Source organism: Anguilla rostrata, chromosome 4, assembly GCF_018555375.3.
Source record: "Anguilla rostrata isolate EN2019 chromosome 4, ASM1855537v3, whole genome shotgun sequence".
NCBI lineage: Eukaryota > Metazoa > Chordata > Actinopteri > Anguilliformes > Anguillidae > Anguilla > Anguilla rostrata.
In genome coordinates, this window is record NC_057936.1 from 8,754,045 (window position 1) to 8,780,481 (window position 26,437).

General features: G+C 49.3%; 1 protein-coding gene across 1 annotated transcript in view; it reads right to left on the minus strand.

Annotated features, from left to right (window-relative positions):
• The window catches only part of trabd2b (TraB domain containing 2B), a 67,029-nt gene extending 51,065 nt beyond the window's left edge, over window positions 1-15,964 (minus strand). The window contains exons 1-2 of the mRNA XM_064334037.1: window positions 15,427-15,964; window positions 11,973-12,545 (exon numbers count right to left, since the gene is read on the minus strand). Of these exons, the coding sequence (XP_064190107.1) occupies window positions 11,973-12,545; window positions 15,427-15,534 (681 nt within the window). The 5' untranslated portion in view covers window positions 15,535-15,964. The remainder of the gene's footprint in view (window positions 1-11,972; window positions 12,546-15,426) is intronic.
• Window positions 15,965-26,437: the final 10,473 nt, after the last annotated feature.

Consider the following 26,437-nt stretch of genomic DNA (forward strand, 5'->3'; position numbering starts at 1 on the left):
AGATTCAGACTAGACTTGCTTGAAGGAGTTGGAATCTGGGATTCAGATTTGAGCCACAGGCAGGAGTTTGAATCGAGGACTCAGATGCGAGTCGGTGGAAAGAGTCGCGTTCCCAGCTTACCTCAGCAGGTCTGAGACCCTCCTCGTCTCCCCGCTTTGGTCTCCTCGCAGGGGCCGTGATTACGGACGCCCGTCAGAATCTCCCTCAGCGAGCCGGGCCCTCGGGGACCCACGGCTGGAATCTCTAAGTAAATTTGATTTCTCAACTCATTTGCCTTCTATAAACGCTGCCATGTGTTTGATATTACCTTTAAACTGTTCCAGGGAGGGCAAACAGAGGTTGCCGGGGGATATGCGGAGAGAGAAAGCGAGAGAGAAAACCCAGGACGGTGAATGGCAGGTGAAATTGAGCGAGATCCGGGAGGAACTAAACAAACTCAAAAACCAAGAGAGGGCAGACTGAAAAAAAAAAAAACGAAAAGTCGAAAACACATCCCCGTTTTTCTTCTGCCAGGGCTTTGGGAACGGTGAACAGTTTCCATCCATTTTTTTCCACGTCCAAATTAAACATTCTTTTCCTCTCATTTTCCTACATTTCTTGCGTTAAATTACATGACGATCGTTTAGCAGACACTTCTATCCGGAGCGACTTACACAGATGTGAGGAAAGGACATCAGTGTCAGTCTCAGGAATACAGAAGTGCAATATCACTAAGAATGAAGGCCCTGAAGGCCCATTCATAATCAATAACTGCATCACGAGTTACAAAAGTAAATACCACCACAGAGCTATACCTGCAGCATTATTATTACAAAAGGAATTCCAAAAAAGAAAGAAAGAGGATAGCTTTGTTTTTCTCTCCCTAGGCCAGGCCAGTGTGTGTGTGGGTGGTGAGCGGTTCTTGCCTCCCTCCCATGTCTCCCTGCTCTCAGGGTTACAGTGTGAAAGGTCAGAGGTCAGCGGAACAAGAGCCAACATTTTTTTTTTTTTGAACTACAAATCCCAGCTATACAACTGACCCGAATGACGTCACTCTTTTCTGGATCATGAGGCTAACCTGTGCGGCCTGATCCTTCGGCACCGAAAGGAAACAAGAACAAAATTTAAACGGTATGGGAACGAAGGACAGGGCGGAGGGGGGCAACAGCCGACGCCCAAAACTCAAGCAGAACTGAATTCTGGGAAGGCTTGGAGATCAGAGGGGACATTGAAGCCCGGGCTGGGGGGGGGGGGTGGTGAGGGGGGAGCTAATTCCTAAAAAATCTAGCAGCACGGGACGGGATGCGTGGCGGAGGAAATGTGTTTATCCCACCGGAGATTAACGCGGGGCTTTAACAAAGTGAAACAATTACGCGGTCAAGGCTCTTAACTTCTCTCACATTAATCTGCTATCCCCCCCCTCCCCACACCACACACCCCACCCCCCCCCCACTAGAAGACTTGAGCCCTTGTTTTGGGTTTTGGTTTCCTCAGGCTTACGTACGGTTAATCCGCGCAGAGGGGTGGAGCCGCAGCTCCTACTCACACCCAACTTTCTCCTCTCCAGCGAAACGGCAAAGAGAGTCACAGCGTGTAACCAGTCTCAGGTGTGATCTCCCATAATGCCTCTCTGCAGGAAGGGAGGAGGGAAGGGGGGGGGGGGCGGTTAGCGTCATAGCGAAGCTTTGAGATCACTGACCCTCCCGCCCCCGGCAGCAGGGCAGAAACTCACAAAATGTGCGCCGCAGGTGATTCGGAAAGTACACGCGACCGAACAAACGATCGTCACAGTGACTACGTTTCCCAGAAGGAATGCTGGTCAGCATCTGGGCCGGAGAGAAAAAGCAGGACCAATATGGATATCCATTCACGCATGAGTTCATGAAACGCAGCAATAACAGCGGGAATAATTTATGAACAAGACCCAGGTAACCAGCTCTTAATGCGAATGACTTATTAATACTTTTTTAAAAAAAACACACACATGATAAATGAAGGGCGACCTGATCAAAAGCAAAAGAGAGAAAAAAAACTGAATGTAGCAGATTTGCGGTCTGCATTGACTTCCTCCTCCCCCTACTCCCCTCCTCCTCCTCCTCCTCCTCCTCCTCCCACAGGTATTAGCGTTAGCGCGTCTGCGCTGCGCGCTCCAGGCCCTGATTAGAGCTGGGGGCCTGTCTCTTTTCCAAAGCCTCGCTCTGACACATATGCAGGCTCTGTCTGCTCTCTCTGCTTGGGGAGGGTGACGGCGGTCCGCACCGGTCAGTGATGGAGACAGCGGGGTGTGCGGGGGGGGGGGGGTCAGGGGCAGGGAGGGGGCAGGTCGGGGGAAGGCGGGAACCTCTGGATTTATGTGCGTTCCCGTAAAACATTTACGACGAGGAGCTGCTGTGCTCCAACTGGCGGTATTCACATCAGTCAGGGGTGGGGGGGGGAGGGGGGGCGGGCCAAAAAGTCATGAAGAATTTGGTCGGGGACGGCCGAGGAATTTGCGTCGTGTGGAGCGGACCGGGTTCTGACCTCGCTCGCCGTGTGCGTGAAAGAAACTGCCGGAACTGGAGGCGGGAGGAAGACGCGCGCAGGAGCGTTTTTACGCTCAGATCTGTGGCCGGTGGAACCCGACCCCAGACCACCTTCAGATCCGATTCGTCCGATTCAGATCAGACATGTCTGACCCATTTCTGCCGTCACACAACAGTCGTGAAACGTCACACGTATCGGACTTCTCAAGAAATCCGTATTTCTCGCTCGTAGAACGAGTAAACAAGACCAATTCCTCAGCGTATAGGCTTGTCAAGCAGAACCCAGGGAAAAGCTGAAGTCCTGACCTCTGTGACCAGACCTGGGTCAAATTTGTATTTGTTCGGGCGCACTGGATGGGCCCCTTGTGGTCCAGTACTGAACAACAGTGCCACCAAGATCGCAGCATCTGCTAAACACCAACGACTTGCCATGTAATGCCGTGTACGCACGTGGGTATGTATGCGTGTGTAAGTACGTATGTAATGTAATGCAAATGTCTTGGCGAAAACCACAGGGCTGCTCCAGTGTATTTCCCTTCTTCTGCAACGACCGAGACGAGAGAGAGCAGTCTGGAGGACACCCTGCGGCGACACTCCTCCTGCAGTCAGGGGTCAGGGAGAGGTTTCAGGTGAGTGTTCCGGTAAGGTCTGGTGGGTCCCACCCTGGGGGGGGTTTGACCTGCGGGACCCCGCCGAGACGCTCCTCTCTGAACTCACGTCCCACAGGGCCCGGCTCACTGACTCACACTGCTTTTACTGTGAGTGCAGAGACCCCAGTGCTTCTCTACGGCTCACTAACACTGCAGCACGCACACACCCACATAAACATGCACACACACCCACATAAACATACACACACACACACATAAACATACACACACACACACACACACACACACACACACACACACACACACACACACACACACACACACACATAAACATACACACCCACATACACATACACACCCACATAAACACACACCCACATAAACATACACACCCACATAAACATACACACACACACACACACATACACCCACATACAAAAACACACACACACACACACACACACATAAACATACACACACACACACACACACATAAACCACACACACACACACACCCACATAAACATACACACACACACACACACACCCACATAAACATACACACCCACATAAACATACACACACACACACACACACCCACATAAACATACACACACACACACACACCCCATAAACAACACACACACACACACACCCACATAAACATACACACACACACACATAAACACCACACACACACCACACACACACACACTACACACACACACACACAGACTCTAAAGCATGACACAGACTACACACCCCCACAAACACAGCAGCAGCATTCCAGCCCACAGCCTCAGCACACACATGCACCAGCCCCAGTGCTCCAGCCACCAGTGATCACAGCCCCAGCGCTCCAGCATCACCCAGCTTCCAGCCCAGTGCTCCAGCCCCAGTGCTCCAGTCCAGTGTCCAGCCCCATGCTTCCAGCCCCAGTGTCCAGCCCCAGTGTCCAGCCCCAGCGTTCCAGCCCCAGTGTTCCAGCCCCAGTGCTCCAGCCCCAGTGTTCCAGCCCCAGCGTTCCAGCCCCAGCGTTCCAGCCCCAGTGCTCCAGCCCCAGCGTTCCAGCCCCAGTGTTCCAGCCCCAGTGTCCCAGCCCCAGTGTTCCAGCCCCAGTGTTCCAGCCCCAGTGTCCCAGCCCCAGTGTTCCAGCTCCAGTGTTCCAGCCCCAGTGCTCCAGCCCCAGTGTCCCAGCCCCAGTGTTCCAGCCCCAGTGTCCCAGCCCCAGTGTTCCAGCCCCAGTGTTCCAGCCCCAGTGCTCCAGCCCCAGTGTTCCAGCCCCAGTGCTCCAGCCCCAGTGTTCCAGCCCCAGTGTTCCAGCCCCAGTGCTCCAGCCCCAGTGCTCCAGCCCCAGTGCTCCAGCCCCAGCGTTCCAGCCCCAGTGTCCCAGCCCCAGTGCTCCAGCCCCAGTGCTCCAGCCCCAGTGTTCCAGCCCCAGCGTTCCAGCCCCAGTGCTCCAGCCCCAGTGTTCCAGCCCCAGTGTTCCAGCCCCAGTGCTCCAGCCCCAGTGTTCCAGCCCCAGTGCTCCAGCCCCAGCGTTCCAGCCCCAGTGTTCCAGCCCCAGTGCTCCAGCCCCAGTGTTCCAGCCCCAGTGTTCCAGCCCCAGTGTCCCAGCCCCAGTGTTCCAGCTCCAGTGTTCCAGCCCCAGTGTTTTCCCTGCAAATCTCCCGGCCGCATTCCAGTCCGTGATTAATCAGCTGGTACCTCGCGCCCTCCACCCACCCTGGCGGAAAAAACCGCACCGCAGCCCAGACGGGGGTCTACAAACAGCCACTGCGTTACCGCCATTACCGCCGTTACCGCGGTTACGCCTCGCTGGGTCAGCCGCTGAGCAGTGCTGGATGTGGGGAGTTACTCACTCCCTTTCATCTTGTTTTAATTTCACTTTCTTTCTTTTCTTTTTTTTTCTTTTTTTGTTTTTCCCATCTTCGGAGAGAGGCCGCCGCGCTCGGCAAAGGATCCTTCCGGCTGGCGGCGGGGCCGCTGTCCATCGAACCCGGAGATAAACGGGCGGCGTTTGAAAAACGGGGTGTGTGTGTGGGGAAAAAAATGAGGGGGAAGAAGAGAAGAGAAGATCTCGGCGATGGGGGGGGGGGGGGGGGGGGCTAACCACGTGGAAGAGTGTTGACCTAACCGCGATGGTCCGGGCTGCTCCCAACACTCCCAACACTCCGGGCCACTCTTGCGACAAGCTGGGTTCACTCAGTGACAATGTGGGGAAATCATTGCCGACCACTCCCAAACCCAAACCAAGATTCCAGGGGTGCAGGGGGTCGGGGGGGCACGGTGTTCCACATAGGACAAGCAGCACTGCTCCATAAAGGATTCTCCCCCAACGCCCCACCCAGCCGCCCCCCCCCCCCCCTTCCCTCCCTCCCCCCAGGCCCATCCCAAGGCCTGATCCCCTAAGCCAGAGGGCTTAAGAAAGAGTGGGATTTTAGATTTTTTTTTTTGGGGGGGGGGCGGAGAATACTTTCACTCTGACTGCAAATCCCAAACAGGTGATCACACCCGACAAGAGACGAGGCGAGATGGATGGCGTGGTCCAATGGGGAGCCAGAGACTCTTTTGCATCACGTGATTGACACTCGTATCCAGAGCAACCCCGCAAAGTGTAAAATACCATGGTTACCGTCAGGAACACAGCTGTGCTGCAGTACTCCCAGAGAAAGCCCAGCAGGCAGAGTCATAACTAGTAACTGCAAAGCAACAGATCAAACCAACAATTATCACTGTCAACCTAAAAACGTGAATACTATCTTCCCACTGCTATATTATCACTATAACAACAGCACGTACAAAAATTTAAAAATGCAGTTTATTAATGAGTGAATTCATACGTTTTCTGTTACTCATCCTGTATTAAGCCCCTCCCACAAACCACTGGTGGGCCTCGACCCGTAGTTAGCAAACTAATGCCATACAGCAACAATAGAATATAGTGAAAGTATAGGAAAATAAAACATATGCAGTTATTTTAGCATTTCTACAGTTGCACGTAAAAACCTTCCCCTTAAAACCTTAAAAACTTGAAACGCAGTACCATTTTTCATCAATTTGACAGTACCTTGAATACTCACATCTCATTTAGACAGAAAATTTTTAAATATCAACTTAGCTAACAAAGACATGGCAGCTTTCAGTGACAGCATATGCTACAGCTAAACATAGGCTAATACAGCACTCATCTGAGCTCCTCTGTATAATCAACTCAGTCAGATAATCGCATAAAATGAACTGACAAATGGGTTATGCAATTAAGTGGATCCTACTCTATTATCAAGATATTTCAACACTTTACATTACAAGAGCCAATATTCCTTTTAATGCCACATTCAGATACTGCAATCCATTTTTTGTTTTTCAAAATACAGTATAATGTACCAAAGCATATTTATATTTTCTACATATTCACACTACATTGGAGTTCATTCAATTTTCTAATGGGGGCACAAACCCCTTCGGGTGCGGTATCCTGGGTATCAAATTCAGCCCCCTGCTAATAGAGAGGGGCGGGAAAAATTTGGGATCCGTCCCGGGCGCACGGCGTCCTCGCATTCCGCGGCGAGCCTCAGCGCTGGCCAATCGGGTAATTGCCTGAGCGCTTTTGGAGAGCAGGGGGGCAATTTAGTCATCAAGGGGGCTCCATTAAGCCATTAAAGCGGTAGCCGGGCTGTGTTCTGTGCGTGTGGGGGCGGGGCCAGCGCACGGTCTGATGCATCGCCAACAGTATTTTGGGCCCTGCTGGCTGATTCGCGCGCAACAGCTGTCAATCAAGCCACACACATGGACGGCATTCAGAACACAGATTCTTGGGAAATAAGGTAAAGGGGCTTAATGATGGTCCGGGAAGGGGGGTGTTGGGATGGGGAGGGGGGTGGGGGATTGGGGGGTTGGGGGGGCAGAGTGTTCCTTCATGCCTCCTCATCCTGACTTTTCTTCATCCCCTAGTCTACGCCAAGGATTTTTGAACTCCGGCCGCAGAAAGGCGACTCCAGATCCTTTGCGGGTTTCCCTTGATACCGGCGGCCATTTTGAGCCTTGGAAACATGCCGCGCGGAATCTTTAGCCGACCGGTGCCGCAACTTAAGCGCCAAATTAACTCCTGAAACACCACCAAACACAAGCAGGTGCTGCGGGCCATTTGAGCTCCCTGCTCTGCACCCTCCCTTCCACACAGGGGGGAACAGCGAGCGACGTCCCCCCCGTATACAGAGCTGGAGAGCGGACGCTTTTTTCCACCCCTCGGCCCCTGTGGCCGCCGGGGCGATCCAGACGAGCCTTACACATCTGGGCTGGAATGTAAATATTTGGGAGCGGAGAAACGTCAGAAATGAGCTAATTCCTCTTTTTCTAAACGCTCCGTATTTACACTAAACCGGTCCAATTAAAACAGTTTGAAGCGTCGTGTGCTAATCTGAGATGAAGCATTGGCGATCCCCTTCTTTTTTTTTCTTTTGTTCTCCCGAAATACGGCGCACGGCCTCGTTAGCGTGCGTAAGGCTCGCTAGCGGGGGAGCAGGCGCGGAGGAGAGCTGTTTTTCGGGCAGCCGTCCGTTTGAAGCCGTTAAGTCCTTCGCTCCGGGCGTACGGAAAATCACTTCGGAACGATTTTTTCGCCGCGACGCGTGAGCATTCCATGGCGAACGCCAAACTCCCCCCCCCCTCCACCCCCCTGACGCCGATGTGTTTCGTGGAGCGCCGCCGGTCTCCCGCGGAGACGCCGGACCTGCCCCGAGGCGACGGTCCCGCGAGCGTCTGGAGACGTGTCCGGGCGATCGCCTCTCCGGGTCGCCGCCGAAATCGGCGGGGTCGTTGGGCCCGCCCTCCAGCCGCCACTCGCAGCCCGCCGTCTCTCGGCCCGCCGTCTGCGGGGCCACGGCCGCTGACCCCCGACCCCCCGGCGCCCCGGCTCCTCCAGGGACGTCACACCCCCCCCCCCCCCACTCCCAAACCCCCCCCACCCCCCAAAACACCTCAGTCTGATCCCCCTTGCGCTGCTGTCACAAAAACGTCCAAAACATAAATAAATATCCCTGTTTATTTTCACTCTGGGAGCACAGAGCCTTCAGTAGTGCTGCTGGCTGCTGATTGGCTGCTCTGGCCGGGTACGGCTGCCGTTGCTGTGCTTTCTCCAGTGCTTGAGAAGGAGGGGAGGGTGGGGGCCGAGGGTGGGGGTGGGGGTATGGGGGGGTCATTCCCCCTCTCAAACCCAGCGATAGCCCCCCCCACGCCCCCCCCGCCCCCCCCCCCACCCGTCCCATCAGTCTAGACTCCCTACAGGTCGGCCCCTCGGCGTATGAGAGCGCTCGGTCGCCGCCGTAGCCCCGCCCAGCTGTCCAACCGCATCGCTCCCCAGATCCCGGAGACGAAACACCCTCTCCCCGCGGCTCCTTTGTCTCAAAAAAGGCGCCGCCGCCCCGCTACAGGAGTACATAAAGCGCCCCTATTTTCGATTTTTATTTATTTGCACACGGGAAGAAGCGTGAAAACAGGAAAGCGTTTCAAGTGCCATAGACATACATACAAACAGAACGGCGTTGAGATACCATAGAAGTACACACAAACAGAATGTAGGGGTGAGGTAAAAAGAAACCCGGTGGGGCTTATAATGCAAACAAACCTCTCTGTGGTACCCCCCGAAAGTCCCTGCCTGCTGAGACAGACGGACGCTGGGAGCCCCTTTGGAAGGAGTGCAGAGCAACGTTGCCGTGGGCAACACTGCTCCTGTCTCAGGTTTGGGCCCTGCACTGATGTGGTGCAACTCCCTTCTACTCCATCGCTGTGTGTCTGCCTGTCTGCCTATGTTTCTGTCTGTGTCTGTCTGTCTGTCTGTCAGTCTGTCTATCTACCTGTCCATCCATCTGTCTATCTGTCCGTCTACCTGTCTGGCTGGCTGGCTGTGCCTCTGGGTATCCCATGCACACCCTGGTTTTGATTGGTTACAAGCTGACCTCAACCTTCATGAAAATGCCCAGTGTGTTTATTTTCAGGAGAACACAGAATATGCTTGCTTGATGAGGACACCCTTAAACCATCGCTCCCAAAAACTGTGAGTCACGACCCACTGGTCTGTCATGGAGGCAGGTTAACCACATGCTATAGCCTCTCCAGTGGACAATCGTGCAAATACGAGTTCGTTAAGTCAGCGCTTTAAGTGGGTACTAGGCTTTAAAAAATGCACCGCGATCCCCGTTTATTTCATTCGCAAGGCTCGGCGAGATGCAGTCACCCTGGCCTGAACACTGCATGTGGTTTAAGACCCCCTCCCTTCAAACCGCAAGCAGTTTAGCCACCTGCTTTAGAAAACCACACTCAAGAAGGCCTCTCCATTACATCACCCACACCTAGAGAGTCCTCCTGCGTCCCACAATGCACCGCTCCGGGCCGGTGGCTCAGCTGTTCCCGGGGGTCCGAGGGGGCCCTTTGCACGCTGGGGGGGGCTGCGCGTGGGCCCCTGTCTGACAGAGTAGTTAGGGAGGCAATGATGAAAGAGGAGGAGGATATTTGGGCCGGGCACCTCTCGAATTAGCCCGGAGGCCCCCGCTGCCTGTCACGGAAGGGGGCAAGGGGCCGGAGATACTGTTTCAGAGCGTCGGGGTCTTAGCGGGCGCGCGCGTGTGTGTGTGTGTGTGTGTGTGTGCGTGAGTGGGCCCGGACATCGATTAAGACAAAAGTCCCCAGGCCCCCCTACGGTGACCTTTTTGAAAATGAGACGCTGCACGACATCTATATTTGACCCGCCGTCCACCAATCCCGAAAGCCGTGCTCTACCCCCCCCCCCCCACCCCCCTCGCCCCACGTACTGTACGCTCCTCCAGGGAAGAAACAAAAGACAGGCGTCCCACATCTTGATGTCATCAAGCAATTAGGGCCATTTGTTCCATCTCCTCAGGTTGTTTTGAGTCGCGGCGCGCGCGGAACGGGCTAAGCTATCGCCGTGTCCCGGGCGTTCGGACAACGCGGTGACATCACGCGAGCGAAGGACGGAGGCCAGCGGAGAGAGAGAGAGAGAGAGAGAGAGAGAAAGCTGTTCACACTTCCACACCTCCTCCTGTCTCTCCAACTCCAAGCGGAGTGTTTCCAACGAGCAATAACCACCCACCGGCTGCTGCGACAAACAGACATAGAACTGCAGAACAGTACTGCTAGCTCGATGAACCAATGAGTTACATGCACCAAATTATACCTAATTTTACCATTCATTCATACCAAACAAGGTTGATAAATATATAAATATTTTTAAATCCATTCTAGCGAATGGCCAAAGAGCTGCTGGTTTTGTACATTTGCCAGTACGACATTTTGGTTTAGCCGCATGACGTGGTTCGTCGAGCCAACTTTAGTAGTTGTTGAGTTACGAGACACGAGCAGAATGTCGAGCTGAATGAGACATCGAGGCTGACACCGAAGACGAACTCGAGTTCGAAATGTCTTTTCCTCCGCTACAGACTTCTGTCCCAGAGCCAGCGTGTGGGAGTATTATCTTTTAGCCCGCGCGGCTTTTTTTCCTCCTCCAAGGACCTCTTTAAAATATAACATTTGCGCAAGGCCTTTATCTCTTTTTCGCACATAAAACCCCCAATACATAATCAAACTGAATGGGCCATGACACAAGGTTAACATCATTATCCACGGGAAAGACCACACAACACATCCCTTCCTTACATCCTTAACATCTAAATGCTGATATCACTGCTTTACATGTTTACCATCTAAATGCCGATGCTGTATTGTGCTTTATATTATTACCATCTAAAAGCCAATATGACTGCAACGGATTGTTTAGGCAAAAGGTGCATTCCTATTAAAAATTGATATACATATATGATTTGAATATGTTTGTATCGTAGTGTTTTATCTTATTTTACATTTTATTGGCAGCTGTGAATACCATTTTCTGATTAAAAATTAAACCTCAATCTGAAATCCAGATCTGAATGCCACCTGTCTCCTCTCTCAACTGTGAAGCTGTTCTGTTTATATTTCACCAGTGAATCTGTTCTCTTTAACTCTCACCTATGCCACTGTTCCTTGAAACTCTCACCTCTGAAGCTGTTCCCTGTAACTCTCACCTGTAAAACTGTTCCCTGTAACTCTCACCTACGACACTGTTCCCTGTAACTCTCACCTGTAAAACTGTTCCCTGTAACTCTCACCTACGACACTGTTCCCTGTAACTCTCACCTGTAAAACTGTTCCCTGTAACTCTCACCTACGGCACTGTTCCCTGTAACTCTCACCTGTAAAACTGTTCCCTGTAACTCTCACCTACGACACTGTTCCCTGTAACTCTCACCTACGACACTGTTCCCTGTAACTCTCACCTGTAAAACTGTTCCCTGTAACTCTCACCTACGACACTGTTCCCTGTAACTCTCACCTTAAAACTCCCTGTAACTCTCACCTATGACACTGTTCCCTGTAACTCTCACCTGTAAAACTGTTCCCTGTAACTCTCACCTATGACACTGTTCCCTGTAACTCTTACCTGTAAAACTGTTCCCTGTAACTCTCACCTACGACACTGTTCCCTGTAACTCTTACCTGTAAAACTGTTCCCTGTAACTCTCACCTACGACGCTGTTCCCTGTAACTCTCACCTGTAAAACTGTTCCCTGTAACTCTCACCTGTAAAACTCTTCCCTGTAACTCTCACCTGTAAAACTGTTCCCTGTAACTCTCACCTACGACACTGTTCCCTGTAGCTCTCACCTGTAAAACTCTTCCCTGTAACTCGCACCTGTAAAACTGTTCCCTGTAACTCTCACCTGTAAAACTGTTCCCTGTAACACTCACCTACGAAGCTGTTCCCCTGTAACTCGCACCTATGATGCCGTTCCCAGCCGCGCTCACCTGTGAGAAGTTGAGCCCGTTGAGCGGGTGGCACTGCTCCTCCACGCGCTCCACGGCGCCGGTCCGCTTGCCCAGGCGCTCGGCCTCCTGGGCCAGGAAGAGGTCGAGCACGGGGCTGCCGCGGGAGCGCACGTCCCACTCGGTCAGCGAGTTGACCATCAGCATCACCCACACCGGCCGCTTGCGCTCCCAGTTGCCGGCGATGGCGTTGAAGAGGTAGTCGGCGTACAGGCCCCGCCCCCGCTGGTCCGCCGTCATCCAGCGGGGCATCATGTGCTTGACGTAGTCCAGGTGGCGCTTGAGGCGGCGGTACAGGTCCTCCGGCAGCAGCGACTGCAGGCTCTCGCCGCGCGGCAGCAGCTGGCAGCTGGTGAGCCGGGAGATGGTCTGCGGGTCGGTCAGGTCCAGCTCGAAGAAGACGCTGGTGCTGCGGTGGAAGGCCCGCTTGGAGCTCGCCGGGACCCAGTCCCAGACGCGCGTGTACGGCACGTGGATCGTGCCGAACAGGTAGGAGGGCGGGGAGGCGGGGTCGCGCCCACGCACCGTCCACAGGAAGGAGTTCATGTCACTCTCCTGTGGGGGTTTGGGGGGGTGGGGGGTTGGGGGTTGGGGAGTTCGAGGTTCGGGGTTTCAGGAATTTGGGGTTGGGGTTTGGGGTTCAGGAGTTCGGGTTGGGGGTTTGGGGTTTGGGGTTTTGGGTTCAGGGTTTGGGGTTTGAGGGTTCAGGGTTTGGGGATCGATGGTTGGGGGTTCAGGGTTTGGGGTTGGGCATTGTAGGACAGGGAGATGAGACATAGGGAGAAGAATAGAAAGAAAGATGGAGATGCTCTTTTAGAAGCAGTGGACTCTAAGTGCATGCAGAAAAATTCATACAACACTGTTAAACCTGTTCAATGTTCATTCCTAATTGTCAGAAAGCCTTCATTTTTTTGTTGGTTGAAGTCAAGGTTTGCTCATTTGTACTGGCTTTTATTCTTTGTAATTTATTTACTTACTTTTTATTTGCTTTTTTTGTTATCAACAACAACGAAATAAAGGGGTGATAATAAAGTTCATGGCTTCTGCTTCATGGCTTGAACTTTGCTTTTTGAGGTCGGGCTGAGATTATATAGCGCATTTCTCGTTGTAAACAGCCCCGCGCTTTGCCGAAGTGCGTTTCGGCAGTTGTCCTTGCCAGTAAACAGGACGCTTCGAAAAACAGAAACAGAAGCAAAACACGCGAGCCTGGACCACAGTGCTCGCGCGAACACGACAAACTCGCTTCATAGATTATCGAAACTTATAATAAGCACACCAACAATAAGAATGCTGTTATTATTATTATTATTATTATTATTATTATTATCGTTGTTGTTGTTGTTGTTGTTGCGAGTATATTATTATTATTATTATTATTATTATTATTATTATTAGACTATTATTATTATTATTACGCTACACTGTCATTCGTTCTAAGCACTGTGTAGGTGCTAGGTTCATATCTTATTTATTTCTGTAGAATTCAAATAACCATGATTTTTGAAAAACTAAGCACACGTGTCTGCGGTGACATTTTAATTTTGTAACTTACGTCATTGTCAATGCAATCAAGTTTGGCAGTATATACTTTATCTTGAAACCGACTAGGCCTGCAACAATCGATTGATATTATTATTATTATTATTATTATTATTATAATTATTATTATTAATATTATGCCTATGCGTGAGTTCCTCGTGGGATCACACGCTTCAAAGTAAACGGTTCTTAATTGGCTCATTTGCTTTTCTTTATTGGCTTTTCTCCGCTTGTTTGTTTGCAAAAATCGTTACTTGGGCTCTGCGTTCTGTTCCAACAGCACAGCAGTAACCTCTTCAGAGAAAAGCGGTGATTCTTTCTTCTCGCGCAGTGTTTTCTCAGTGCACGAACTCGCCGGGGCACTGAAGCGAACTGCTCCGGTTTATGGGGTAATTACATTTAACAGAAAACAGACAGCGCTGCACTGACGTCTTACAAATTATAATAAGGGAATAGCAATGAAGGTCTTTTGACTTAAGACCTCATCATAATGCTGTAATAACGGTGCTGCGTGACAGGATAATAACAAGCTATATACAATTAATCCAAAACAATTTACTGTTGTCGATATGACACTTGCTGACACGCGCTAGCTGTTGGGTGTTTTTCGCTGTTAATTTCCGGGTGTATTTTATAAATGGAATTCACCTCTGGAACTCACTCGTCGTCGTTTATGAGGGTCTTAATACTGCATTCGGCTCCTGCCTAATCTGAATTTAAGGATCTGTGTGGCTTAGATTTCTGCAGTCGTGATTGTAATTAGATTTCTGTTCATCTGCGGGGCTCCAGATAAATTCACACCCAGAATGACAGACAGATGAGAACAACATCTTCCTGATCTTGGCAGAAAAAAAGGAGAAGGAAAATAGCCTGCAGCAGCTTAATACAATTAATATAGTAAACACAAAATGTCCTGTGAAATTTAACCATTTGATAATGTTAGAAATATACTCCATATCTCTTTGATTGGGATCAAGGGGAAAAAATATCCCAAAAGACATTTCACACTTTGCCCCGACCGATAAACAGCAATAGGACTGCCCAGATTAAGCAATATTTCGTTTGGTTGTATTTATCGTAAGATATTCACTTTTAAAGCCTAACTAAGTAGCCTATTTGCTAGAACTCGGCGGATTGCAGTATAAACACACTAAACGAACATTGTGTGCCTCCTGACATTACTATAACATCTGATAAACAATTATCAAATCGATGCTGCAGTACTATGGGCAAAATATGAGCATTTAATGTGAATACATTCATTATGTTATTAAAACTGGTTATTGATTTATACTGTATTATTAGTCGATGATGCAATATAATAATAATAATAATAATTATTATTATTATTATTATTATTATTATTATTATTATTAAACTTTAAATAATAATATTAATACTAATACTACTGCTACTAATAATAATAAAATAATTAGTATTATTGTTGCTGTTATTATTATTATTATTATTATTATTATTAGCCTATTATAACGATAGCGAATTATAACCATAATCAATGACTGGGTGTTTTAAATATTTCTTATTGAAAACTTTTTCAACACAGTACACATATAACATTTAGATTTTCAGTTCCTTGTTTCTGTCTTATTACATATATGTGCAGCACATGTATCTAGCTACATTAAGCTAAATAAAATGTTATGACAACATTTACGTGACAGGGCTACGGTGTTCAGAAAATCTAAACCTATTAATGTAATGCGTTATGTCATTTTAATGCAACTGTGAACTATTCGATGTGATTTCGGATCTTCAGAAAAGTATATTTTACACAGTTAAAATATAAACAGTTAGCGGAAGAGCCCGTTTAATGCTCGTATGCAACACCCAGTTGCTATCGACAGGTAAACTAGCAGCCACGTTTCGCCGAACTCACCGATCTAGGTGCATCACACTGTCTTGGCCGTCGACGGGCCTCCTGGGCTGACACCGTGTACAAGAAAGCACTTAGGAGCACCCATCGTAGCCCGGTCTGACAGACCATCTCGAGATGAAAGACGAGCGGCGTCGGCGGCGGCGTCTCTTCGGAGCGGCTCCTTCCTCAACTCTGTCCTTCGCTTCCGCTTTATTTCTCTCCGCTTTCGCAAAACGCAACGACGTCCCTCTGCTGCCGATTATCCTCGGCTTAAAAATGCCGTTCCGAAGAGGCGCACAAATCATTCCGGCGCCCCGCCATTCTCTGACCCCCCGACTGCAGGGCTCTGCTCTCCGCTCCGTTAACGTCCGCTTCGCCCCAACTTGTCCCGCAGTTGCAATGAGAGCACTCGCGGCGCGCGGCAGAAGTTTGTAGTTGACTGTGTTTACCGTTAGGAGGAGGTGGAGAAGTAGGAGGAGGTGAACCTCTGGTGTAATGCCCCACTTTATTTTAAGATGGGCGAGGAAAGTGAGTGCAGCTTGTGAAGAGCATTATTTTCGCCAGGGCAAAATTATTTATTTTTTTATATCAGAAAATTCATACTGGTAAATTGAGTTTAGATGCGCCCGAAGTAAAATCTTGAGAATGAAAGTCGCTACCTCACGGGGCATCGGACACAGCCAAGTCAGGCTGAAGCTTTCGATTTCACGATACGTTATACGATGAATTAAAAAGAATGTGATTATACAAAGGATGTTTATAATTATATATATTCCCATTTCCGAATGTGTTCACCGTTCTGCACCTGAACCATTGTTGCCGTAGTTTTTTTTCTCTCCCTCTCTCTCTTTCTGAAAACATTTTTGTTTGGTTTTATTTTTGGATTATAAGATATTGCTGCCCATTGCCTTCCTATTCAATCACAGCAGTAATCTCATTAAAAAAATACGGGCAAACATAAGTAGACTACTTGACTATAATTTATGGGCTAATCGTCGTTTTGAGATAGCAATCAGACCTCTCAATAAATTCGTTGTTTGACTCAGCGCTGTGCTCGAATGAATGGACAAGTTGTCAGTTTTTTTATCTCGGACACTGACCAAGCTGCCAGTCTGTCTGTGCACAGCGGTGACCCGTGTTATTGTCTGAGTGGCAGACAGAGTGGCTGTGTCAAGTCGAGTGCGATAAATCATCGGAATCCGTCAAACCGAGGCGTCACGGCCTTTTTCCCTCAGATGTAAGGGCACCGGAGGGACGTCACAAAACGCCCTTTGTACTTTTCCTTCTTGTCTAATTCTCACAGTTTTCCCACACATCTCTCTGTGTTCTCTCACTCGTACCCGTTCCCTTATCTCTCTCTCTCTCTCTCTCTCTCTCTTTTGCCGTCTTTCTTTCTGCCTCCACAGACCCTCGAAACCCCGCAGGCGTCGCACCCTCAACTCATTTTTAGTTCCAGAAAATTCGATCCAGTATGTTTATGTCTCGGTCTTGCGTTCCCGCAGCCACGTTTACTTCCAAGTCTGTATTTGTTTGCTCCTGTTTTTGTTTGTTTGTTTTTGTTCGCGGACTGTAGTGGTGTTTGCGGCGAAAGGCCTACTTTTCATAGCCTATAATCGCGTTTCTAAGACGTGTAATTTTATCGGAAAGACGTTTCCACGGCCTATCCCCTTGTTGCCATGCAAGTTCATTTAAAAAAAAAAATCTACTACATATAGGCTATGCACGTTCGCGAGACAGGTGTATTATTTTAAAATGTTACCTGGGATTATGTGACCACCTGCGGACACAGTTACCCCTTTTTTTTAAAACCACACCTACCGAGCGCATTCCCTCTGAAAGCGATTTTCGCATTCTTGGCCGGTGAAAGCTGGGCCTTATACGCCGGCTGCAGGATATCCTTGGCCGCGCGCCAGGGTTCAGGCTACAGCACACTCGGCAGAGACGGACCGGGGAAAAAAGAAAAGACTTAAAAGTTAATGTTCTGTTTTGCAAACCGCAGAAAACACTCGCTGCTCAAATGGACGTCAGGGGACATGTTAGGGGAAGAGGGAGTGCGTGCGAGAGAGAGGGAACAGGCGCGTGGTCTGGCAGACAGGGGGCACTGATAAAGACGATGCATTGCGTCGTTTCCGTAGCCCTTGAAACGTTTTGCAGTAAATGGTGAAATGGATTGCGTTTATAGTGCACTTTTTTCAGCAACTACGGCTACCACAAAGCGCTTTACAATTAATGCCTCTCATTCACCCATTCACACTCACGCACCAGCGGCGAAAATATTCTGTGTTGCAGTTCTGCAATGTGGGTGGAACCTGTATGATGTTATAGGGATTACGAGGTACTGTCCCAATCCATACACGCACACATAAAAGCATGCGTGCATGTACACACACTCACACAAATGCATGCACACACACGCACGCATACTCACACACACACACACACACACACATACACATGCCCAGGTTTATAGTCAGCCAGATGGTTCCCTGGTCTGTGGTGTATCTGGTCTCAGCTCAAGCGAATGAGCTCAAGCCAAGTCTTTTGGCCTTCAGTTCACCCACAATGTAACCAAGATGATCCACCATCAATTGTGCAAGCTTCCATATTTCTCTCTGTCTCTATCCTCGTATATCTATCTTTTGTATTTGCGCTTGGCTGGAGTGTGCTCCTTAGATCCGGAGTGGAGACGCACATTAAATCTGTCTCTCTTCCCTGTTCTTTCTCTCGCTCTCTCAGTTTATCTCTCTGTCTCTGGGGTCAGACAGAGGCAGAAACTTGAGAGCAGGTGGGCAGCAATGTGTTTGTCTGGCCAGACTGTGGGCCAAAAAAAAAAACGAACAGAAACAGGACGACTTTTAAGTTTGCAGTGCAGTGACTGCACACTCGGTGGTAAAGGAGACAGGATTTTTGTCGAACAATTTTGTCGACAAAATTCTGTTACGATGTTTCTTTATGCCATTGATTATTAACCTGATTCTCAGACATTCTGAAGATAATTCATTGATATTGAAGGACTTCAGAGATACAGCTACAGTGCTTGGCCTAGGATTTGAACTGGCAACTTCTTAGTCGCAAGCTTTGTTGTCTAGGCATTATACAGCACAGTCACCTGCTTTGTGTCATCTCTGGGAATGCCCAAAAATGGCTGTGCCCAGCAGCAGTTGTTTTGATAAAGTTATATATCCCAATGTACCTTTCACCAAGACACTGTGAATCTTTGTGTGTGGCTGTGTAGAATTACAAAGCACAGATTTATGTGTGAATATTGTGGGGGGGGGGGGGGGGGGTATGTGTACAGTAATGGAAGTAAGTTATTTGGTTTAGTTAAACAAACAAAAAAAAAACACGTACACACACATTATCTTCAGTATTATCACTGAAAAGAACCCAGAAGGCAGAGCCTGAAAGTGAATTTATCTACACTGATGGAAGCGTCAGTGCTCCTTTTGTCTTGTGAAGGGGGCCCCCTATTGGCTGGATTGTGTACTTGAACTAATGCGCTGCAGTTGCAGATGGGGGAAGTGCAGGAGATTACAGAATGGGTGGAAATGTAAAGATTTCAAGATGTAAAAAAAGCCAAAGAGACAGAGAAAGAGTGTGTGAGAGAGAGAGAACAGGCGAGGAGAGGAGAGAGAGAGAGCAAGCGAGGGAGTGATGGCAAAGGGTAGAGAAACAGAGTGAAAAAGAGAGGGTAGTGAGGGTGATGGAGAGACAGAGAGAGAAAAAACGAGTGAGTGAGGGCAGGGAGGAAGGAAACAGACAGAGCTCAAGAGAGGGGAGAGAGACTGATAGGGAGGAAGACAGAGAAATAGCTGTGCCAGGAAAGAGATGGACTGATGAACTGTGGATCTTGTTCCTCACAGTCAGAGATAGCACCTCCTCTCCTGTCCTCTCCTCATACCCTCTCATCTCCTCCTCTCCTCTCCTGTCTTCTCCCCCTCCTCTTCTCCTCCCCTCCTCATCTCCTCATCTTCTCCTCCCACCCACTTTCTTCCTGCACTTTAAACACAAAAATAATATTTACCCAGAGGTCCTGGCGAAATGCTGTTGTGGTTCCCCTTTCCGGATTTCCTGGGACAGTGGGGAGTGAGAGGCAGTGTGCGGGAGGGGAAGTGGTGGGTGTGTTCGGTGTGGGGGATGGGGGGGGTGTTGGGGGGTGTCATTTTCGGGTCAGTTGCTCTGGAATGACTCTCTCTGGCCACAGGGAGAAGAGTTCACCACAGCTCCTCCTTGGTAAAAAAAAGAAATTCAAATTCAAATTGCCTTATTGGCACGACAAGCTACATCGTGCATTGCCAAAGCACGTATACCTTTCACAGACACAAGGCAACCGCAGAACAGAGAATAGCTGCAGTGAAAGAATGATTCTGTGAGGAATGAGGACGGTAACTATACCTAACGATACGATCGATAATTAATACTAATTGGTTGACTAATGACACGACTGATAAGGGCAGCGATGTATTAATGATCAGTTCGGCGTGATCTCAAGTGCGTGGCGTGAAGTCTACTTTCACCCTCCCCGTGTTTGAGGGGTACAGCAGCATGAACCCTGGGTTTTGGCATTATATCACATTGGGAGCCGGGTAGCGATGTAGCGCAGTGGGTAAGGAACTGGGCTAGTAACATACAGTAGAGGTTGCAGGTTTGATTCCCTGGTAGGAAACTGCTGTCATGCCCTTAAGCGAGGTATGCAATCTGCATTGCTCCTGTATACCGTGTATCCAGCTGTGTAAATGGTAAAAAAAAAAAAAAATGAAATAAAAAAAATGGGAAAGAAAAAAAAAACACGCAGAGAAGAGTTGTGTAAGTATCAGAGGATAAGAGCATCTGCTAAATGCCGGTGAGGTTATGTTTCATTTTTCTATTCCTCCCTCATTCTTTTCCTATTTCTCCTTCCTGGTTGCTTTCATGTCTTTCCAAGGTTTTTTTTTACATTTTTTTTTTGCTCCTATTGAGCATCTACATGTGACAGGCCGCCAATGGGAGGTGGATACCAGACCCGGGTCAAATACTTTATTTAAAAAATACAGTTAACCCTTTAGACATCAGTAATATTCCAGGGCAAGTTGCTGAAAATATTTTTAACGAGTTTCCGTTGTGCCCATATTTAGAACGAAAGCCTTTGTGTGATCCTGCGTGTTTTGTTTACAGACATGCTTGTACGCATAAGCCTTTGGAAACCTGTAATATTCTGGGCACGTTGCTGAAATTTAAAAAATACGTATCCATTTGTCACCAAATTGAGAACGAAATCCTTTGTGTTTTTGGTTTCCTGGCATGCTCATTGAAATATTCTCTGGAATTTCTGGAGTTTTTACCAGCCATCTAAAAAAAAGTTACACGTATTTCAAATATGTTTGAGGTGGACTGCTGGCACTGCCAATAGCGCTCCCTCTGTAGGTGGGTTGGGGTGCTGGGCCCAGGGGTATTTTCATATGAAGATGCAAGATGGTCCTCAACTCCCACCGAAAGGATCTACTACTCATACGATTGTAAGAATGATTTATTGTGCGGTCTAATTATGACAATGCCGAAGTGTTCCAGCCGTGTCTACCACAGGCTATTTCACACATGTATTTCAGCCAGGTGTGATGGCGACACAGAGAGAGTGGACCAGACAGGAGGAGGAAGAGGAGGAGGAGGAGGAAGAATCATTCTCAGCTCTGTTACACCTACGCCAGTTGCCGCAAAACTTTAGCCGCATGACAACAGATTATCAAAGGCTCTTCGACCTGTTATCTGGCTGTGATGTGAATGTGAGTCAGACAGTGGGAGAGAGGGATGAAAGAACTTCAGAGAAAGAGAGGGAGGTATTAAGGTGAGAAATTGAGAACTATGGTTTGGGTGGGCGGCTGGTGGGGGGGGGGGGGGGGTGCAGCTAGACTATCTGATCTGGATTAATGGAATTTGTTTCCTGCTCGTAAAAAGCCTTTAATGCCTCCCTAAATATAGAATAACAGGAAGCCTAAAGATTTATAGTAGAAAGGAATACCATTTAGATGATTTTTTATATTGGGTGGTCTTAACCTCTTGAATGACTAATAGAGCAGTGTTAACTATTAACTACACTGGGCTGCCTTGAGTTATAATGCTGCTTGCTTCATTCACTAAAAATTGTCCTTGCCACAGAACACAGAATTGTTGTGTGTGTGTGTGTGTGTGTGCCTGTGTGTGTCTACAGTATATGTCTTGTGCATAGGAGTATGTGACTCATATCCTATACACTCTCTCACACACCAAGGGATTCAACAGCACACAACATACTCCAGTGAGCAAAAGCCAGAATCTAGACATCGGGTGGAAAGCTAGGCTGAGGGATATTTTTGCAACGAATGGGACAAGGTTTACCTCAATATAGCTCATTTCGTACCCGAGTATGGCCTGGCTAGTGGCTCCATCCTAGTCAGCTGGAAAACTTTTACTTTTCAATCAAATGTATACAGGTTTTCTCCTGAATACCAAGATGGCGGTTCACCGTCCTATCACCTACTTTTTTCCACAAAAATATTCACTGGAACTTGTGCATTTTCATTCACGTCACAGATGTGCCAGAGAACAATCCCTTTGTCTGTGTCCATTGTGAGATGTGATGGTGTCTTTTTTTACATGAGAGAATGAAGGCTTTTTGCAACTGACTTTATTTTGGTAGGAGGTCACAGGTCAAAGGTCAGACACCATTTGAGGACAGACATAATGTGCTTCACATCATCCCTCTCTTTTACCTTTCTTCAACAAGAAAGATGTGGGGTGTTGTGCCAAGACCCAGTATGTTAACGTTTAACTGCACCCACTCAAGTATAAATTCTGTCTCCTGTACTGGCACAATGCACTAATGTCTGACAGTACCCGCTCAAATATAAATATTCCTTTCCTGAATTGGCACGGGCAGACCCTCCACAGTGTCTTCCCAACAGACGTTCTTTCAACTGGCAGACATATTTTTCTGTAGAGCCTGTTTAAATGTCTATGGTTATGCCATGGCCGAACACACAGGAGGTGAGCTGGTTGAAGACCAAGAGGAAAGCGGGGGGGGGGGGGGGGGGTTTGGAATTATGGGAAAATTTGCGTGCCGGTGCGCTTTCGACACACCAGGTGTGACACGAACATAAATTCACTGGCGAGGCCAGGAAAAGCAGGGGTCGGCCCTGCCCTCAGGGAGCGCACAGTGCCCCCAGAACTTTCCCTCGAATCCGTGGAAACACTCTTCCATTCCTCCACACACCGTTCCACAAACTTTGACTGCTGCTGCTATGTACGCGCTCGGCTGGCCGATTCCATCGCAAAATTTAGACTGGAGCTTTAGACCAGTTACTCCATTTTTTTTCCCGACACCTGTGTGTGTGTGTGTGTGTGTGTGTGTGTGTGTGCGTGTGTGTGTGCGTGTGTGTGTGTGTGTGTGTGTGTGTGTGTGTGTGTGTGTGTCAGGTGTGTGTGTGTTTTGCCGTGTGGTGATCGTGTTTGCGGTGGGGTTGTCGCGGCTGTCTTTCCTGGGAGATCGCTTTGCTCCTTCTACCAGTTCCATTTGAGAGTTAATACGGCGATCGAGAGAGGAGGGAGGGGGGGTGTCAGAGACGAGATGAGTGTCGTCGAGGAGAAAGAAGAGGGAGGAGAGAGAGATAGAGAGAGAGAGGTAGAGAGAGAGAGAGAGAGAGAGAGAGAGGCGGCGTCGGACACCCCTCGGAAACGACGCGACGGCGCGGGACGGTGTTTTTAAAAAACGCTTTTCGAAATCTCTGCCGCGTTGCTCGACTCGCCGACGCATTTTATCGTCTCTCTCAGGCCGGGCCGACCCACGCGTAGCGAGAGGCAGAAAGAGAGAGAAAGGGAGAAAGGGAGAGGGAGAGAGAAAGAGAGAGACAGACAGAGAAAGGGAGAAAGAGAGAGGGAGAGAGAAAGAGAGAGGGAGAGATGGAGCGTTTAGAGGGGACTGCGTGAGGGAACAAAGGGGGCCTTGTTCTGGCGCAGCTGTGCGCCGCGTGGGGCTGTTAGGTCTTTCTGGAGGAGCGAGACCAGAACCGTGTTTATTCAGCGCCGCACTGATCCAGCGTTTATCCAGAGATTTATCCAGTCCGTTACCGCCCCTCTATCTGGCTCACCTGCTCAATGGGCGCTGGCGGGGGGGCGGGGGGTACCGGGTACGGTCAGGGGTGGAGGTGAGAGTTTGGGGGAGTCCTCGCACTGTGTCCAGTTGAGGGTGCTTTTCTTTCGGTTTGTTTGTTTGTTTGTTTGCGTCTGCGCCGGGCCTGGGGTTCGATTCCGTCTCGGTTCAGCCTTGTGAAATCTTTATCTTTGGGCTGTATGTTTATTGGCCTGCAGGACCCATGGATTCTCTGCATGCCACAGACCGTACTTTTACTTTACCCACCCAACTTTACCATTAACCATGTGAAAAACTAGCATACTCAAGTATACTTAAAGAGTGATGGTATCAACTTTAATTATATATGCTAAAGTATGACATGGCATCATCCAAGTGTTCTTCTGCCTGTGTTTTCACATGTACAAAGATCCGGGCCAAGTGGAGTGCGTCTGTGGTTTAAAGCAATTTGGAAATTCAAAGATTGGCGCAAGCCATTCAGACGGGCCGCTGCTGAAAGGGCGATGGGATCCGCTCAACCGAACTCAGAACGTGTTGTTATGGGAACGGTCGTTCGGAACGAATTAACCGTTGCCTTGATGTGGGCTGTGCGGCCTTTCAACATTCTAAGACAACCACACACAGTCTCATCCAGGTTCTCAGGCAGATTTGATGTGAGTTGGGTTTAAACGCTACGGCTCGCTAAACTCTCCGTCCCTCAGCTATAGCGCGGTCGGGCCGGCCGTGTCCCCGATACTGTGGGGTGAACTCCGTTACCCGGGTGGGGGCGCGGGGCGCGAACACGTCTCTGTTCTGTCATCGGGCGGTCCAATCGGCTCCCTCGCACCGCCCGCACGGAGATAAGTGCATGGGGGCAAACTTGTTAGCTGCGCCGCCGCCGCCGCTGATAATCGCGGTGCTTGGGGTTTTTTTTTTTGCCGATAGAGACGCTCGGTTGACCGCCATTTTAAGACGCCGAGATAACAGCGGGGAGACGAGAGACGGACGAGGGGAGAGACGGAACGAGGAGGGGGGGGGGATATTTCGGGACGAGGAATGTGAGGACTTCCATCAAAAAACCAAAGCCGTGGAAACGTGAAGAGGAGCGAATGTTTTCCTTTTGTATCATGTCCTCGCGTTCCTGCTCATCAAAGCTCCCTAATTTCCAATATCCCGTCTTTTCGTTGTCATGACATCAAAGCAGGTCTTTTCAGAGGGACTGCGGCAGACGGGCTGAACTCTACCGTGACACTGGCGGACGAGCCAAATTTATCTTGGCCGCAGATCCAGTTGCCCACTCCGTGACAGACTTCAGGGAATGCGAGAAGGATCTCGTCAGCGAAACCAATACAGTAAGTCTGGCTCACCTCCCCACTCTGCCCAGAGGGCAGACATTTTGGCTCAAGTCCCCTTAGTTTCAACTCTCCTTCACACTGTTTTTTTTTTTCTGTTCTATGGTATGATTCACGACAATGAGCTTAAATCACAGGAGTCTTTCAATCAGAAACCAATTTAGGCCTTGGAAACAAAGGCGCTGGGAGCCTTCAGCCAATCAATGAATTAAGCGCTTGAAAATCCTGAAATGTGGCACAGTGGTGAAGTGAGAAGCACTGTCGCCGCACAGCAAGAAGGGCCTGGGTTCGAATCTCGGCCTGGGCCTTTCTTTGTGGACTTCTGTGTGTGTCCTTATGGGATTCCTCCAGGAACTCAAGTTTCCTAGCACAGCAAAAGACATGCATGTAGGCTAATTGGAGAAGGTATGAGTGTGTGAGTGAATGGTGTGTGTGCCCTGCGATAGATCGGCGACCTGTCCAGGGTGTGTTCCTGTCTCTCACCCAATCCACGCTGGGATAGGCTCCAGCACCCCCCGCGACCCAGACCAGGATAAGAAGGTTTAGATAATGGAAGGATGGATGGATGGATGGATGGAAAATCCTGAAATGCAGCAAAAGCACAGCAGATGCTGCAGCCCTCCAGGACTGAGGAGGATTGAGATTCCTGGTTTTTCCTACAGTAAGTTTCCTCGCTCACATTTGAACGGTTCTCCTGCATGGCCTGGAGCTAGAGACCTGTCAGCAGAAGCTGGCCTTTCCGGACACACACACACACACAGACGCACACACACGCACACACACGCACACACACGCACACACGTGCACACAGACACGCACACACACGCACACACACATCTTCAGCCCTCGCTCCCAGCCCTCCGCCCCAAAACAGAAGGAACACATGAAACAGCTAAAGCTTTGTGAGTGAACTGTAAAACACACACACACACACACACACACACAAACAAAGAGAAGTTCCTGGGAAGGACCAAAGGAAAGTTTCTTCATCTTATGTTGATCCTGAACATGTGTCTGGGTATTGGGCCTTACACCATAATCTACTGTACCGCTCAGAAAAGCAAACTCTCTTCACGCTTGTTTCAGTTCTTCATTTATTTATTGTCCCAGAAGTGTTTGCGTTGCTTAGAGACGTGTCCATGTCTCTGTGCCTGGACAGCTGTGTGTGTGTGTGTGTGTGTGTGTGTATGTGTGTGTGTATGCACGCATGTGTGTATATGTGTTTCCATGTGTGCACGCGTGTATGTGTGTGCGTATATGTGTTGCATATACGTCTAGTTGTTTTTGCGTATGTGTGTATGTGTTACACACGTGTGTGTGTGTCACATATGTATGTGTGTGTGTGCCTGTGTGCATGTGTGTGTTTTCGCATGTGTGTGCGTGTAACAGGCAGCGTGGACAGAAAGGCCATTGACAGTATCCCCCTCAGTCAGTCCTCACCCCCGTCCTGTGAGATGGAGCTCCTCCCTCCGCCCGTCAGCACATTAATACCGGCCCTGCTGACAGACCTCCGTCTCCGCTGGGGCTCCCTTCTCTTTTTTTTGGGGGGGGACCCCCCGAAAGACCGCTCTGAAACGGCTCTGTTCAGCCGCCATCAGGG